Source organism: Ochotona princeps, chromosome 31, assembly GCF_030435755.1.
Source record: "Ochotona princeps isolate mOchPri1 chromosome 31, mOchPri1.hap1, whole genome shotgun sequence".
Classification (NCBI taxonomy): domain Eukaryota; kingdom Metazoa; phylum Chordata; class Mammalia; order Lagomorpha; family Ochotonidae; genus Ochotona; species Ochotona princeps.
The window spans coordinates 7,619,580-7,636,103 of record NC_080862.1 but is presented as its reverse complement, the minus strand read 5'-3'; the positions used below and the strand labels follow the sequence as shown (position 1 = coordinate 7,636,103).

Below are 16,524 nucleotides of genomic sequence, written 5' to 3'. Positions count from 1 at the left end.
GCGAGGGGGGGGGGGGTTGCCCCGGGGGCTCCTGTGAAAGCATGCTGCCAGGAACATTTGCAGACGCGTTCAAAAAAAAGCACCAGAGGGCCCGGCGGCGTGGCCTAGCCTTGAAAGCCCCGGGATCCCATATGGGCGCTGGTTCTAATCCCGGCAGCTCCACTTCCCACCCAGCTCCCTCCCTGCTTGTGGCCTGGGAAAGCAGTGGAGGACGGCCCAGTGCATTGGGACCCTGCACCCGCGTGGGAGACCCGGAAGAGGTTCCAGGTTCCCGGCTTCGGATCGGCGCAGCACCGGCCCGTTGCGGCTCACTTAGGGAGTGAATCATCGGACGGAAGATCTTCCTCTCTGTCTCTCCTCCACTGTGTGTATCTGGCTGTAATAAAATGAATCTTTAAAAAAAAAAAGCACCAGAAATCCCAGGAGAGTCCACAATATGCAAATCTAGAAAGAAACCTACACATTAAGTATAACCCCCCCCCCAAAAAACCAAACCCAATTCATATTCATTTTGGATAATTCCCTCAAAATGCTCAATTTAATGCTGACTTCAAAACCTTTTCCTGGGCCTACCGCGGTAACCTAGTGGCTAAAATCCTTGCCTTGTGTGCTGGGATCCCATATGGGCGCTGGTTCTAGTCCCGGTGGTCCCACTTTCCATCCAGCTCCCTGCTTGTGGTCTGGGAAAACAGTCAAGGACGGCCCAGAGCCTTAGCACCCTGCATCCACGTGGGAAACCTAATGGAGGTTCATGGCTCCTGGCTTCAGATCAGCTCAGTTCCCACTTGGAGAATCAGCAGTCGGAAGATCTTTCTGTATGTCATTCCAAAAAAAAAAAATTAAACAAATCTGGACCCAGGAGCCGGGAAGAGCTCCTGGCTTTGGATCGGCACAGCACCTGCTGTCGTGGTCACTTGGGGAGTGAATCATCGGATGGAAGATCTCCCTGTCTCTCCTCCTCTTTATATATCTGACTTTGCAATAAATATATATCTTTTTTAAAAATTAAATCTTTAAAAAAACAAATGAGTTCCCCAAGTGGGGAGCCAGGGTGTGAAACAATGAGTGAAGAAGCCACTGCCTGCCAACCCCTGTGGGTTGACTCCTGGCTGCTTGGTTTCTGAGCTAGCTCTGGGCTAATGTCTGGGCAAGCAGCTGAGGATAGCCCCTGCGTGGTTCCCTGAAGACCCCGGAGGAGTTGTGGGCTCCTGACTTGGTCTAGCCAGGCCCTCACCATTGCAGCAAATGGGATTCTCTCCCGCCAATTCTTTCAAATAAATCAATCTCAAAATCAAGCCAATCTTACCACTTTCAGTGGTGGCCTTCATGCTATCTGTATTTGCTTTTATTCACAGTAGTTCCAGGACCTAGTCTGTCAACATCCTATCCCCACCTTGTTGAAACCACTACTCACGCCGCAGGTGGTGTTGGGAGACCCTTACATATTAAAAACACAAGAGGCTGGACCTTGCCATTGGTCTACCAAAAATAACAGATTCAAAAAACTAATTTGCTAGACCCAGAAAATTGAACAAGCTCCAAATGTATTCTGGGAGAGGTGGGTCCCAGATGAAATGCATCCCGAGGTTTGTAAAAGCACTAAAATCCCAGCTGCGTGTTAGTCCAATTTCAGGCCTGGGAGAAAGCTGGCAATGGTGTAGTATACATCCAAACTCTTGTATTTGTAAGCCCAAACAAGGAAGTTAAATGTTGATGACCCCAAAGGCCAAAAAGTATGGAAACGCAAACCCCCACGCAACAGTTGCGCTCATGCAAACACTCCTGGCATAGGATTAGGACATAAAATGTACCAGAATAATAATGTCAGAATAGGAAGAAACAGGGAATGTTCTTTGTGATTATTACATTTCTGATAGGAAGACAAAGTAGAAAGGCTTCAGGAATGACCACGTAGTTAAATTAAAATAAATTTTTATTCAAAGCATCTTTTAAAATTACAGCACGTTTATTTGTATGCTGGTAACTCGGCAAACTACAGCTTAGCCATGTGAAGCATAAAACACTTCAAAAGTCTGAATGTAAACCACATTTTTAAAACAAAAAGCAGTCTTAACACACCTCAAATTTTAGATGCCAATGTTTTGTCCAAGTAAATAGCTTATATCAGAAAGAACATTTTAAATGTTTCTAAACAGTTGTACTAATTTCTTAAACTGTTCCAATTATGCAATTAAAAAAAAAGCTTGTGAATAAAACTATTATAGTTGACAAAAGCTGAGTGGAGAAGCCAACCAACCCCTTACTTTTAATGGCCTTAAATTTTATCATCTGTGAACTGGCAAGTATTCATATTTTTAAAATTCTTACGGCCTTTCCTTCTTTAGATGATCAAATTTTAAACTTCCCAAGACTGAAGAGTGTTGCTTTTCGGTTCGTCTAAACTGTATCTGAGAATAAATTCTAGAGGAAATGTTGAAACCTAAACCAACAAAATTCAGATGCTATCGTCTCTCTTACCATACCTGTAAGTGCTCCAAGTTAAAATTCTATATACCAGATTACAAACAAAATTCTTAGACCAATACAAATATAAATTCTCTTATTACAAAAAAAAATCCCTAAAGGTTTGTAATTTACTGTACAGAGGAATTACATTTTAAAGTATGTCCTCATCATACACATTATTTGTTAACTATCACATCTTTCACACTTCGACACTGACACACCTCCTTCCCCAAGGCCAGGCATTCTTAAATGCCTGTGTACTGCAACACAAGGGATTTTTTTTTTTTTTTTGGAAAAAAAAGAAGCCTGCGTTCTAGATGTTTCAACTCCGTCTACCAATAATACCACTTCACCTCGAACAAGCACACAAGCAGCTGAAGAGCCCAGCGTTCCCTCCACACTCCGCGGTTTACTGCAGTGACAGGCTCCAGCTGCCGTGCTATGCGGCTCAGAGTTCTGCTCAGTGAGGGAGGTTTTCCCCTGCGTACAGGAGGCGGACTGCTTGGCTCTATCCTTCCTGCTCATGCTTCAGCACATAAAGTGATGTTTGGAAAAAACGGTTTAAAACCACCACAAAAGTTAACACACTTGCAGTTAAAACCATTCCAGAAGCCTACATATTTGAGTAGCGATTTTTCTTTTCTGCAGTGTTTAACTGATAGCTAAATTTAGTGAACACAAAATAGCTTGGCATGTTATTCTGAAGTAAAGCTAGAAGGTGACTTTATGCACTGAAAATTTAAATATGGAGGCTTCCATCTGCTAATAATTCTAAACAAGCAGTACAATTAAAATTTAGTGTTTGCTAACAAAAGATCTAAAACATGTCACTACAAAACAACCCTGTAGATGTCTCTCTTATTACTAAATCCAAGTGCCAAATCTCATTACAGGGCCCATAATACACATGTAAAAATGACCAATTACCATGTTACCTAGACTTTGCAAGATTAATCACTCAATTTCAGCAAATGAGAAATAGGAAATGTGCAAACGTTCCCAAGTTAACATGCTAGGGGTGACAAGTGCTTTTCAAACTTAAACATTCTGATGCGTTTTTATAAAGCCCCAGAAAGATAGAATAAGACTGATTTGATTCCAATTCTGAAGATTTTGAACTACCATGCATCTTACCAAGGTCCTCAAGTACCTATTTTATCCATGTCTGTATGTAAGAACATCTTCAGAAGCCAGGTCCCCATTTCTCTGGCCTTATTGGGCACACTATTTTGCAATTTTAAAAAAATACCTATTTTACACACATATCATACTTTCTTGCTTGCTTCAGTGTTTACAGTATCATTGTTAAACATCCTAATATACATTGTTAAAAATGATCTTATAAATAACCCATTTCCACCTTCTTTGGCTATTTGTACCATTCTGTTTTTTTCACACGTCTTATTCAGAAAGTGCTTCCTGTGAGAACTGCTTCCAATGAATGCATTAAACTTGCAAAATCTAGCTTCCCACAATATGTAGTTTCTACCCTGTACTGTGCAGTCCATATTTACAAAATATTTTAAACTTTACAACAAATCCATTTCCATATAAAAAAAAGTGCAATTCTCTCTCACCCCATATTCTGGGGCAATGACATTCTTCATAAATTTCTACAGAATAGCAGCCTATGATAAGCAAATAAGGTGCTTAGCTTATGCCCAAGGATCTACTTTTGAAGTACGCTGGGCAGTACTTTCGTATAGTGGAAGCGCCAGTGTCCAGCTACTGTCGGAGCGGCGCCCTAGTCAGGTTGGCCAGCTCGATCAGCGCCAGGGCTCCATGCAGGCGCTCCCGCTGCTCCTGCAGGCGGCGCTGGGCGCCACTCTTCCCGTCATCCTCCTCGTCCGACTGCAGATACTCCAGAGGGTCCTGCTGCTCCTGGTCAGCCTTCTGAGCCAGCTTGCCTTTCAAGGTGGGGGTGCGCTGCTCTCTCATTTCCCAATACCTATGGAGAAGGGGAGGAGAGCGATTCGCTTTCACTGGTGCTTTATACGTTTCCCTTTACAAAGTATTGAGTCACTTCACATACATCACATGTATTAGTTAACATTTACAGAGGGGGAAAAAAATCTCAAATTCAAAGAAGTTGATGGCCTTGCTCAGACTTCTGTTATTAAAGGCCCAGCATGGTAGCCTAGCAGCTAAAGTCTTTGCCTTGCACCTGCTGGGATCCCATATGGGTGCCTGATAAAGAAAGGATGACCAGTAAGGTTTTGGCTTGGACGAAATCAGCGGTAACAGGGCAGTGGGAGCCAACCACGAAGGAAAAAGGAGAGTGACGGAGACATTTGGTTTACAGAGCCCATAGGATATTCCATCTATAGAGAACATTTCTGGGGGCGGTAGCATGGCATAAAAGTCTGTGCTTGAGGTGCCAGCATACTGCATGGGTTCCAGCTGGAATCCTGGCAAGCTCTATTTCAACTCCAGCTCCATGCTAATGCTTGGGAAGGCATCAGAGGACGGCTCCAAGTCCTTGGGCCACTAAACCCTCATGGGAGACCCAGAGGAAGCTCCTGGCTTCACGCAGGCCCAGTCCAGCTGTTGTGGCCATTTGGGGAGTGACCCAGCTGTTGGAATATCTCTTTCTCCTCTCTAATTTCATCTTTTCAATAAAAATAAATACATCTTTAAAAAAAAAAGAAAATGAAAAGAGGCTACCCTAATGACAAGTGAAATTTGAGACAAAGAAAACCTTTCTTATCAAACAAACTATGGCAGCGACACTCAAGCCAACTCTCATCCTACAATTTTCAATCCCAACACTAAACCCTAATGCATTTATCACCATTCTGAAGAGGCAAAAGTCCATTACAAACTATTATAAAGTGAGTCAAAAAGCAACTAACTTCAAATGAGAAAACTGCGACAAAACCCCCAAAGTAACCCAAGCCCTCCTCCTGCGCCTGCCCGGCGACCTGGGTGCTGGGGGCCTTACTTGGCCAGCCACTCGGCCGCAGCCTTGTTGTCCACAGCCTGGTGCTTGCTGAGCGTGTCCGTGAGCTCCTCTCGCTTCAGCCTGGCGTATGGGTGCTTCGGACAGTGGCGGTTTGCATGGGTGAATCTGCTCAGGCAACCTTTAAATCATTCAGGTAAACACTTGTCAGAACAGATACATGGAGACTGTGCATTTGCACTGGTGCCCAAGAAAGAACCTTACCACAATGAGACCAGGATTCTGGTACTTGGAAGAGAAAGCCATCACAGCCCCGGTGGGAGGATGGTTCTACCACATCTGGTTCACACCACACTCAAGTGCCAAACCCCACCAGAAAGTGATCAGTTACAAAAATGTTCTTCAGTGATACACTGGTCATTCAGTAGCACGTTATTTAACTTCATGGTGTTGTAAATTTCTTTAACTTTATTCCTGCTGTTGATTTTGTTTTATGGTTTTTCATTTAAGGGGATGTATAGTGACTGTGTGATAGAGACTTCCATATCCAGATGTGAGGATACAATGCAGTATGCATCTCTACTTCCAAATCAAAGATGGACTCCCAATGGAACTATTAAATAGATCCTGACAATAGGAAGCTGGGCTCTCTGCCATTGTCTGTACCTACAATGTCAGGCTACACCTTACACAGCAGAATGATGGGCTATGACTGCTTACGGAGGACTACTATTGTCATAATATAGGGGAAATCAGTGAGGAGGAGGGAATTTTGGGAGATAAGGAAAATCCCAGAGCCTATGGAATTTATCATAAAATAAACAAATCTTTTCCTTTCTCTCTGTGAATCTGACTTTCAGAAAAAATAATAAAATGTTTATAAAAATAAATATTCAATAATATCACATTGAGGTAAACAAAATACATGAGAAATTCAAAAAATTCATGGGAATCATGCACAACAAAAAACTATGGCTATATTTCCAACATTTTTACAACACCAAAAGTTTCCTTTAATTCCAATTATTTACGAACTTTTGAAAAATTTGCATGTGCTTAAGCAAATTCATTAAATGTACAAACATCTGTAACTATCATCAAGAAAACTGGGGCCAGCATTGTGATATAGTAGGTACAACCATCACCTGCCATGTTAACATCCATATGGGTGCCTTTTAATGACCGAGCTTCTCCAAATCTGACCAATCCCATTAATGTGCAGTCTGGGAAAGCAATAGAGAATGGCCTGGGGCCCCGGCACCCCCGTGGGAGACCTAGAGGAAGTTCTGGGCTCCTGACGCTGGCCTGCTCCAGTCCTGGCCACCGCAGTACTTGGGGGTGAATCAGTGAGTGGAAGACTGTCTCTTTCTCGGTCTCTCCTCCCCTTTCCTTAATTCTGCCTTTCAAATAAATGATAAATAAATAAATATTCTTAAAAATAAAAAAAGAAATTAATAGGGCTCCTGGCTTTAGCCCGGCTCAGCCCTGGCCACTGTGATCACTTGGGGAGTGAATCAGCGGATGGAAGAGCTCTGTGTCTGGAACCCTGACTTCCAAATAAATTAAGTAAAAACAAAACAAAAATTAACAAAATCACAAGAAAAAAACATGTTTACTTCAGTTTAAAATTAACACAGAAATCTACTGTAAATCCTGTTTATTCTTACAGATTTGTCTACTGCCTACGATCAGATATGGCATTTTTATAATTCTTGTCTTCATCTATTGAAAGGCAGGAAGAGATCTTCCATCCACTGGTTCACTCCCCAGACCTCAGGAGCAGCCCTGGAGCAGGCCAATGTCCGTAACATGGTATAACCAGGAAGTTAGTTAAAGCTTAGGCAAGCTGAAATTAGCCCTGCAATGTAACAATTTGTTCGACTGTTGGTTTGATATTCCTACCTTCCCAGGATGCATCAGTCCAATCTCCAGGCCCAGAGCGCATGCTCAGACCCCAACCCCGCGGCATGTCCACTTGGGTACTGCCACTTTCCTTACAGAAACAGGTGGAAGGAGGAGAGCCCACTCAGAGGCGTGTGTCTTTCTTTCTCTTCCACCACAGTCCACTCACACAGGCCTCTCCTGCTCTTACTCAGAAGTTTCATTCTCGGGATTTTTCTTCCTTTTTCTCATGTATGGGCAACCTTTTGGGCTCACTTATGAGAAGTCATTTCCCCTGTGTGGGGTAACCCACAGTTGGGGGTTGTGGGTTCAAATTCCATCACTGTTCAATAAATTCTGTTCCTATTTGCACACAATGCTAGTCTGCTCAGTGTTTCTACCTCTGTGGCAAAACAAGAACCTGACTTGCAAATTAATATATTCACTGTCCACTTTACCAGGAGCCCAGAACACCATCTGGGTCTCCTACACGGGTGGCAGAGGCCCAGGCACTTGAGCCATCGTCCACTGCTTGTCCAGGTGCCTTGGCAGGAACCGGAGCAGCAGTGGAGCAGCCAGGACTCAGACCAGCACCCTGACGTGGCACGTGAGCATCCCAAATCATATGATGCAACATCCGCCCCAAGAGTATTTTATATAAAAAGAATCTTTATGTAAAAATCAGTCATGTCTAAGAAATTCAGTATAGATCACAATTAGCAAGGAAAACAGCTTAAGTTTTTAATAAAATTTATGCTAAAAATAAATAAAACAACCCAAACTGTCCCCATCCCGACCAATATTCAAGCAGAGTAATCTAAGTGCTTATTCACAGTTATTCTACACACTCAGCCTGGAACACCATACCGTTTTCTGAACAGACGAAAGGCTTCTCTCCAGTGTGAAGACGCTGGTGTGTCTTGAGCTGCCCACTTTGAACAAAGGCTTTCCCACAGTCCGGAAAGTCACACAGATAGGGCCTCTCACCTAAGGAGACAGGCGTCACATCTCACATCAGGGAGCACAGGAGGGCAGAGGACGAGGTGAGAAGGAGCCAGCGCATGTCCCAGCCCTACAGGGCTGCCCCACAGTGAGGGCTTGCCTTAAATGGATATGGGACGCAGTGGGTCAGGCAACGTCTTTACACATTATAGCACGAAGCTGCCATAAAAATCAATCTTAAAACCAAAAGTCACACTTGCTAGTGGCCACCATGTTAGGCTACAGAATCTAGATATAGTGGTAATCATTTTTTTGTTATTTCAGTTTCCTCATCTGTAAGCTATTAGATGAGCACTAAGGTTCTTTCCTCTAGGGCCAATTCCATGAAGAGAGCAAGGTCCGAATATTTTGTTGCTGTTAAAATTGATTTTTTATGTATTTGAAATGCAGAGTTATTGTGAGACACTGAGTGAGAAAGAAAGGTCTTGCATCTGCTAGCCTACTCCTCGAATGGCCACTACAGTTGGGACAGGCCAGGCCAAAGCCAGAATCCAGGAGCTTCTTTCCAGTCTCCCACATGGGTGCAGGAGCTCAAAAACTTGGGCCATCCTTTGCTGCTTCCTCAGGCACATTAGCAGAGAGTTGTATTAGAAATGAAACAGCCACGACTTGAACCAGCAGTCATATGGGATGCAGATATTGCCAGCCGCAGCTTAACTCACCAGGCCACAGTGCCAACCCCTCCCCTCAAAATTATTTTTGGCTCTTTATAGAGTATTTAAAATCAGATAAAACTTATAAACAGATAAAAGTGTGTGGTAATCTTGGGATAGCCACCTATAATACAAACAATACCTAGTTTTAATTTCTGACAACTCAAGGTTTACTACAGACTTAATAATTTACAGGTCAATAACTGATACACGGGCCCGGCGGCGTGGCCTAGTGGCTAAAGTCCTCGCCTTGAAAGCCCCGGGATCCCATATGGGCGCTGGTTCTAATCCCGGCAGCTCCACTTCCCATCCAGCTCCCTGCTTGTGGCCTGGGAAAGCAGTCGAGGACGGCCCAATGCATTGGGACCCTGCACCCGTGTGGGAGACCCGGAGGAGGTTCCAGGTTCCCGGCTTCGGATCGGCGCGCATCGGCCCGTTGCAGCTCACTTGGGGAGTGAAACATCAGATGGAAGATCTTCCTCTCTGTCTCTCCTCCTCTCTGTATATCTGGCTGTAATAAAATGAATAAAATCTTAAAAAAAAAAAAAAAATAACTGATACACTTAAAACTCTAGAAATTGTTAAAAACTTAGTAATTACAGTAACACACAGATAATCTAACATGTTAAGTAAAATTCAGGTAGATACAGAATAGAACTAAATTTAACAATGACTGACATATAAACTAATTACCATAACTTTAGAAGTCACACAAAACCAGTGGTGAAAAAACTACCATTTCCCACCAAAACCAAACAACTGTACAGTGCCTATTTTTTAAAACTTCACAACCAAGAGGGCATTATGAAGAAATAACATGTAACTAAAACACAAACTTTTAGTTCTAAACATTGAATCGGCTCTCAATTTAGTATTACTTCTACAAGGCCCTGCAAGAAATGCTGTTCCACTTGCCTGTGTGGGTCCTTTTGTGGGCCTGGAGTGATTTCTCCCGTGGAAACACCCTGTTACAGATGTTGCACCGTATTCTGCTGGACGAATGTTCTCCTTCACTGATCAGGTCCCGCACAGTATCTGCTCTGGGTCTGCCACGCCGGATCCCATCCTGTTAGCAATGTTCATAAACATTAACAAACTTCATCTCTACTCACTAAAGCAATATATCATAAACCATAATTTTAAAAACATCTTGAGGAATGTTAGCAAAAGTGGTTCCAACAGCCTATTCCTCCAGAGTCCTAAAAACCCAAGTAGAATCTAGCAGGCTAAGCTTTGTCACAACTCCACCAAGTAGAGATTTACGGTGATGCTGCAAACGCTGGATCAAGGACAAGGCAGTTAAGGGAGAGGACAAGCTTTGCTGTGCATTGATTTGCTTTTTCCTTTCCCGTGCCCAATGGTGGCTCTGATGTGACCAACTGCATTCTCAGTGTAGAGCCCAAGACTCAGGATCCAAACAACAAAACAGATCTCATTCCAGAACACATGTCCGTCTGTTCCGATGTGTGTGCGGGTTCCTGAGGGACCCGCACAAGGCATTTGCCTTTGTTTAACCAAGTTGGAAATGTCTCAGGGCAAGAAGTGGCTCTTCGTCTCAACACTGCACAAACACCTTGTAGGGCGAGTACCAGCCTGCTGCCTTCTGGGACAAGGGAGACCAGCTGAAGCTTACGGACACGCCAAAACCGAGGCAAAGTGGGGAGAATGCTTCTTTGGGCAACTGGGCCATTGGGAAGACTCCATGGACAGGAACGAAGCAGAGCAGGAAGCATGCTGAGACATTTAAGGGCAGAGTCTGGCCAACATTCAAGTTCAGCACAAGCAGAAAACAAAAGCCAAGGCAAGGCTGCCAACAGCACTGCCAAGCAGGCCGTGTGGAGACACCAGGCACTGCAGACGGAGAGGGCTTCTTCCCCTCTTTTGCTCTTTGTCTTTGGTGGGGAGAGACTTTCAAGAAAATCTCTCCAAGTTTCAGCTGAACACAAGCTAAAGAAACAGGAGACCTCAAAGAGCAAATGCAACTAAGAACAGTTTGCAAAAACTGTAGAAAAGTAATCAAACAGGCCAAGCGCAGCAGCCTAGTGGCTAAATCCTCGCCTTGTATCCTGCGGGATCCCATATGGGCGCTGGTTTGCATCCCGGCTGCTCTACTTCCCATCTAGCTCCCTGCTTGTGGCCTGGGAAAGCAGTCGAGGACAGTCCAAAGCTTTGGGACCCTGCACCTGTGTGGGAGACCTGGAAGAGGTTCCTGGTTCCCGGCTTCGGATCGGCACAGCACCGGCCGTTGCGGCTCACTTAGGGAGTGAATCATCGGACAGAAGATCTTCCTCTCTGTCTCTCCTCCTCTCTGTATATCTGACTTTGTAATAAAAATAAATAAATCTTCAAAAAAAAAAAAGGTTGATTTAGTGTTTCGTCATTTCACTTCATTTAAAAAAAAAACTAAGGCACTTTAAATATCCTATGTGCTTCAGTTAATACCAATGTACTCTCACTGGCTCATTAGTTATAACAAATGTACAGCACTAGTGTTAAGATGTAACCCATAGGGGACATTACGTATACAGTTTATGATAACTCCACAAGTCTCCAATGCTATACATTTAAAACTAATATAACGTATATGTTTATTTAAAAAGCATCTGTCTTAATTCCCAGGCAAGTTAACTTTCTCACAAATTACAAATTATTTTTTTATGGAAAAAAATTCAAAAGATTCATGCACAACATCCAAAACAAAGATGGTCTTACTGTTTCAGTATAAAAACCTAACTCATTCCAAAAGTTTAAACATCAACCAGAAACCTCAGATAATAAACTATAGTAGGGCCCGGCGGCGTGGCCTAGCGGCTAAAGTCCTCGCCTTGAAAGCCCCGGGATCCCATATGGGCGCCGGTTCTAATCCCGGCAGCTCCACTTCCCATCCAGCTCCCTGCTTGTGGCCTGGGAAAGCAGCTGAGGACGGCCCAATGCATTGGGACCCTGCACCCGTGTGGGAGACCCGGAAGAGGTTCCAGGTTCCCGACATCGGATCACGCACCGGCCGTTGCGGCTCACTTGGGGAGTGAATCATCGGACGGAAGATCTTCCTATCTGTCTCTCCTCTTCTCTGTATATCTGACTTTGTAATAAAATAAATAAATCTTTAAAAATAAATAAATAAACTATAGTAAAGCCCCCTTTTCACACTGGTGCAGGGGCCCAAACACGTGGGCCATCTTCCACTGCTTTCCCAGGCGCATAAGCACGGAGCTGGATGGGAACCTGAACTAGTTCTCACAGGGGATACTGCTGCCCCAGGTGACAGCTTCGCGCACTTAGACACAGCACCAGCCTTTGGGATCAATCATATTTAAAACATTTTTGGAGGGACTAGCTCCTGTACTTTGTCTTTCAAATAAATGAAAAATAAATCTAGAGGCTGGCACCATGGCATGGCATGCCACGCCTCTGCTTGCGGCACCAGCGGGGAACTGATACAAGTCCTGGGTGCTTCACTTGTGATGTGGCTCTCTGATGATGGTACTAGAAAAGGACCCTCTTACATGGCACACCTAGAAGAAGCTCCTGGCTCCTGGTTTTGGACAAGCCCAGCTCCAGCTATTTGGAGAACGAACCAGTGGATGGAAGATCTCTGTGCCTCTCCTTCTCTCTCTGGAACTCTACCTTTCAAATAAAAAATGAATCTTAAAAAAAAACTCAGATAAATAAATCCAAACAAAGGAGAGAAAATTTGTTTCCAGGTCCATTATGACAGTAACAGAGTACTGCTTCCTCAGTGAGCAAAAGTGCCAACAACCCAGGGGACAGACCTTGATGAGTCACAGGAGGAAGTCATGCCGGCAGGAAACTCTAAGAGATAATATGTTACTAAGTGGAACTTCTAAAACAACCTCAGTGCCTCCAGGAGGCAGGTTCGTGATTTCAAAAGTGTGTAGTCACGGCCCAACTAAAAAACCAGAAAGACCTCAGCACATTTTTGTATAGTTAAAATTCAAATAAAAAAAAAATAAAAAAAGTGCGAGTTTTCAGGTGATACAAAGGGGAAGCAGGATTGGTGGCTGGCAGATCCTGAAGAGTGAATAGTTGCCAAGCAGCCAGCCCCTGCACTTCTCGCTTTGCCGTAACCTCATCATTAACGTCAGAGACGACCACACAAGGGAGTGGGGAGTCTTGGAATACCCCCATGGCAGAAGAAAGTTCCACCTGTTCTCTTCCCTCCCAGAAAGCCTTAACCCAGGAAATTACATTAACATACGCCAAGCTGGCGACAAGGGGCCAAAACATGCTGGTAACATGATGGATGTCTTCCCCTGGCAGGGGAGGCAACAATAGAGCAAGAAAAAAGCTGCCCCGGGGTGTTAACATCTCCCCTGGGCTAACAGACAGACAGCGAGGAACCCGCGACCCACAGCTGTGACTGACAGGGCGCACGGAGGCTGCAGAGGGTACATGTGGCAGTGCTGTCTGTTACAAACTTGGCTCAGTCTCCCAAAAAGATAAACAGGCTCAACACAACCACGTACTACACATGTGCAGCTCTTTGCCTTTCAATCCATTGTACAGGGGGTTTAAAAAGCTCATGGAAGATGCATAGCATGAGAAAACAATATATAATAGATCCAAATTTTTTGTACCAAAGCAAACATCTTTTAACCACATCTCCATAAACTTTTTAGAAAGCACCCTCGCACTGACCACTGATTTTAATCTACTTTCATTATCATTTCAAAGGCAAACAGAGTGAGCTCCAGCAGCTGGCTCACCACCAAACCCAAGTCCAAGCCAGGACTCCCACGTGGGTGCCAGGGACTCCCCGACTTGACACACCAGCTGCCGCCTCCAGGGCTGACACCAAGACTCGAACCCACTCCTGACGGGGAACAGCCGTGTTGCAAGCCATGTCAAGCACCATATCAGACATTCATCCTTCGAGCAAAAGCTAACGCAGCCAACGTTCTTCAAAAAAAAGGTTTACTTTCCCCTAAGATAGAAGAGCTACATCAGTTAACTTTCAGACTGCTCATTGAACTGCTCCATCAAAAGGGCAAGTGAAAGTCAGTTTATCAAGTAACTGACAAAGATTATAATATGAAAGGCTGCATGGGGGGGAGACACAAAACAGCCTCTTCACTTAGCATGTTCCTAACCTCTAGTAAGCATATTTTACTTCTGAAAAGAAGTGGGCATAGCAGCAAGAAAATTCAAACCTATGCACTGTATTATCAACTCAGTTTTATTGTTTTGGAGACACTCTGGTTCATTCTTCAAATGCCCACTCCAGCCAGGAGGTGGGAACTCCACAGGGGTCCCCCACATGAGAAGCCGGCTACCAGCTGCCATTCGGGCTGTCACCTGCTGGATCCCAGTTATTGCAACCTGGGGTGCAGCCTGGCTCAATACTGGCTTCAGTAACTCTCCAGGTGTGTATCCATGCTTGTTTCGTCTCAGGTGTTCAAAAAAATCATCTTACAAAGACACTCAAAATCAGATTGCTATAATTAAGATTTGCAAGGTCTTTCGCTAGTATTTGTGTAGGTATACCTTTATATTGGTCAACTATATAATGTGTTGTATTTAAAAAGAGATTAAAATACACACACACAATCTTCACCAGACGCCAGGGGAGCCAACCAGCTGCAACTGACGTCTCTATTAACACTCAACTACAAACATGTCCACTGCCGGTTCCTCTCAAATGCTTACTGTGGGGCAGACTACGGTTCTCTCCTACTTTAGTAGCGAAGTGCCTCGGTGTCCTCCAACTCCTGCGAGCCCAAACAACGCGGAGGTTTCCACCTGCATTGTGTCACCACACATTGGTTTCAGTGTACACAGCGTTTCCCAACACAGCAGCACTGATCCGCCAGGCCACTAGTAGTCTCTGACTTCACCCAAGGTTACTGCATGCAGGGCCAAAGTTCTACACAACGTGGAGGCCAACGTGCCGGGCTGCCCACAGACCCCAGGGCGCGGGAGCCGCGGCCACAGTGCAGCCCTGTCTTGAGGTCCCTCCACTTAGTCCTGCCAAGTCCCCGCTCTCCCATGCCCACCTCCCTAAAGCTCAGGTTTCCAACCAGTGACGCTACCCTCGGAGACGGGGCAGTTCGCGGTCACTCACATCCATGAACCTGCGGGAACGCGCAGGGAAAGGAGGCGCAGCGGCCACGGAGCACACAACTTCGGGGGGTAAGGGAGTGGGGGGTCTTGTCCCGGCCCCGCTTCCCAGGGTAGGGGGTCCTCTGCCCGCCCTGGCCCCGGCCCCGAGCTGCGCGCCCGCCCGCTGCACCTGCTGCCCTGGCGCCGCCCGCGCCTTCCCCGCCGCCCACGTGACCCGCCCCGCCCCGCCGGGAAGTGGGGGGCCGGTTTTGGCGCGCGGCAGTGACGTCAGCGTCCTGTCAGCACCCCCCCAACCCCGCCGTCCGAGGGGCCCGCCCCGCCCGGCGCGCCGTTAACGGGCCCCGCGGCCCGCACCCCCCCCACACACACACACCCGCACCCCGGCCAAGCCCGGCCCGTGCGCCCCGGGCGCTCACCTTGAGGTGGCCGCTGTCCGGGCTGCTCGCCTCCTCCTCGTCCTCGCCTCCCGAGGCGGCGGGCGGGGGTGCGGCGCGGCCCCGCGGTCCCGGGTGCTCGGCGGCGGGCAGGGCGGCGGGCAGGGCGGGCGGCAGGGCGGCCGAGGCGGCGCCGCCCGCGGCCCCGGGGCTGAGCGTCACGTTGTGCGCATTCTCGCCCCAGCGCCAAGGATACACCATGAAGTCGCTGAAGCCGGGGCTGGTGGGGATGAGCGGCGGCGGCGGCTCCGGCTCCCCCGCTGCTCCTCCTCCGCCTCCGCACGCGGGCTTGATGGGGGTCGTCCTGATGACCGACACCAGCACCCGCTTCGGGGAGTCGTGGCAGAAGATGACGGGAGGAGGAGGAGGCGGCGGCGGCGGGTGCTCGGCCATCGGCGCCTCCACGCCCCGGAGCATCGCCCGGCCCCGATCCGCACGCAGCTCCGGGGGGCTGCAGCTCCCTGAGGCCGGATCTGGACCCTCGCTCGCCCGCGCCTGCTCCGAGGGCCCGGCTCAGTCCCGCCGGCTCATGGCGGGCGGGCGGACGTTCCCCGGAACCCCTTGCGCAGCGGCCACCGGAGAAGTTCAAGTGGCGCGGGGTCGGGCTTGCCCGGTTTACCGGGCGGGCAGGCGGGCAGGCGCTGGACTCCGGAAACCTCAGGCCAAGTTAAGACTCCCAGCCGCAGTCTGCAGGAGCAACAAAAGCAAGCCGACCTCTTGGCTCTGGCGCTGACAGAGAGGGTGGAAAAAATAAAAACAAAAACAAGCACGCGCGGCGCCGAGCCCCCCGAAAATAACAACCTGCCGCCGCGGTCCCTGCCCCGGCTTTTCCCGCGTTACATTTCGCGCCTGGGCGGAACCAATGGACGCGAGGCCCCGGCCCGCTGGCCGCAGGGGTGAGTGACAGCTCGCGCCAGCCAATGGCTGGGCCCGGATGGGTCTGTCTAAGCCGGCGGGGCGGGACCGGGCTCCCGGAGCGCGGGTCCTTGCCACCACGTCATTGGCTGCCGCTCTTCTATTTTTTTTTCTTTCCCCCCCCCTCAGACCTCGAGGCCAACCGCGTTCGAAACACCCGCCGCAGGCCCCGCCCCCCGCCATCCTCTCAGCA

The 16,524-nt window shown here is 47.3% G+C and overlaps 1 protein-coding gene across 1 annotated transcript; it reads right to left on the bottom strand.

Moving 5' to 3' along the window:
* Nucleotides 1-3,656: 3,656 nt before the first annotated feature.
* On the bottom strand, nt 3,657-16,456 carry ZNF367 (zinc finger protein 367). The gene is made up of 6 exons (XM_058657388.1): nt 16,218-16,456; nt 15,399-16,103; nt 9,817-9,967; nt 8,114-8,233; nt 5,408-5,546; nt 3,657-4,414 (listed from the first exon to the last, which is right to left on the bottom strand). The coding sequence occupies exons 2-6, from the start codon at nt 15,831-15,833 to the stop codon at nt 4,192-4,194; spliced, it is 1,068 nt and encodes a 355-aa protein (XP_058513371.1). The 5' UTR covers nt 15,834-16,103; nt 16,218-16,456; the 3' UTR covers nt 3,657-4,191.
* Nucleotides 16,457-16,524: the final 68 nt, after the last annotated feature.

Excerpts from the sequence above, each read along its gene's own strand:
- ZNF367 (XM_058657388.1), bottom strand. The coding sequence starts at position 15,833 with ATGCTCCGGGGCGTGGAGGCGCCGATGGCCGAGCACCCGCCGCCGCCG. Across the intron at positions 8,234-9,816 it reads CCACAAAAGGACCCACACAG|GTGAGAGGCCCTATCTGTGT; the intron begins GCAAGTGGAACA and ends CTGTCTCCTTAG. Across the intron at positions 5,547-8,113 it reads TTTCGTCTGTTCAGAAAACG|GTTGCCTGAGCAGATTCACC; the intron begins GTATGGTGTTCC and ends AATGATTTAAAG.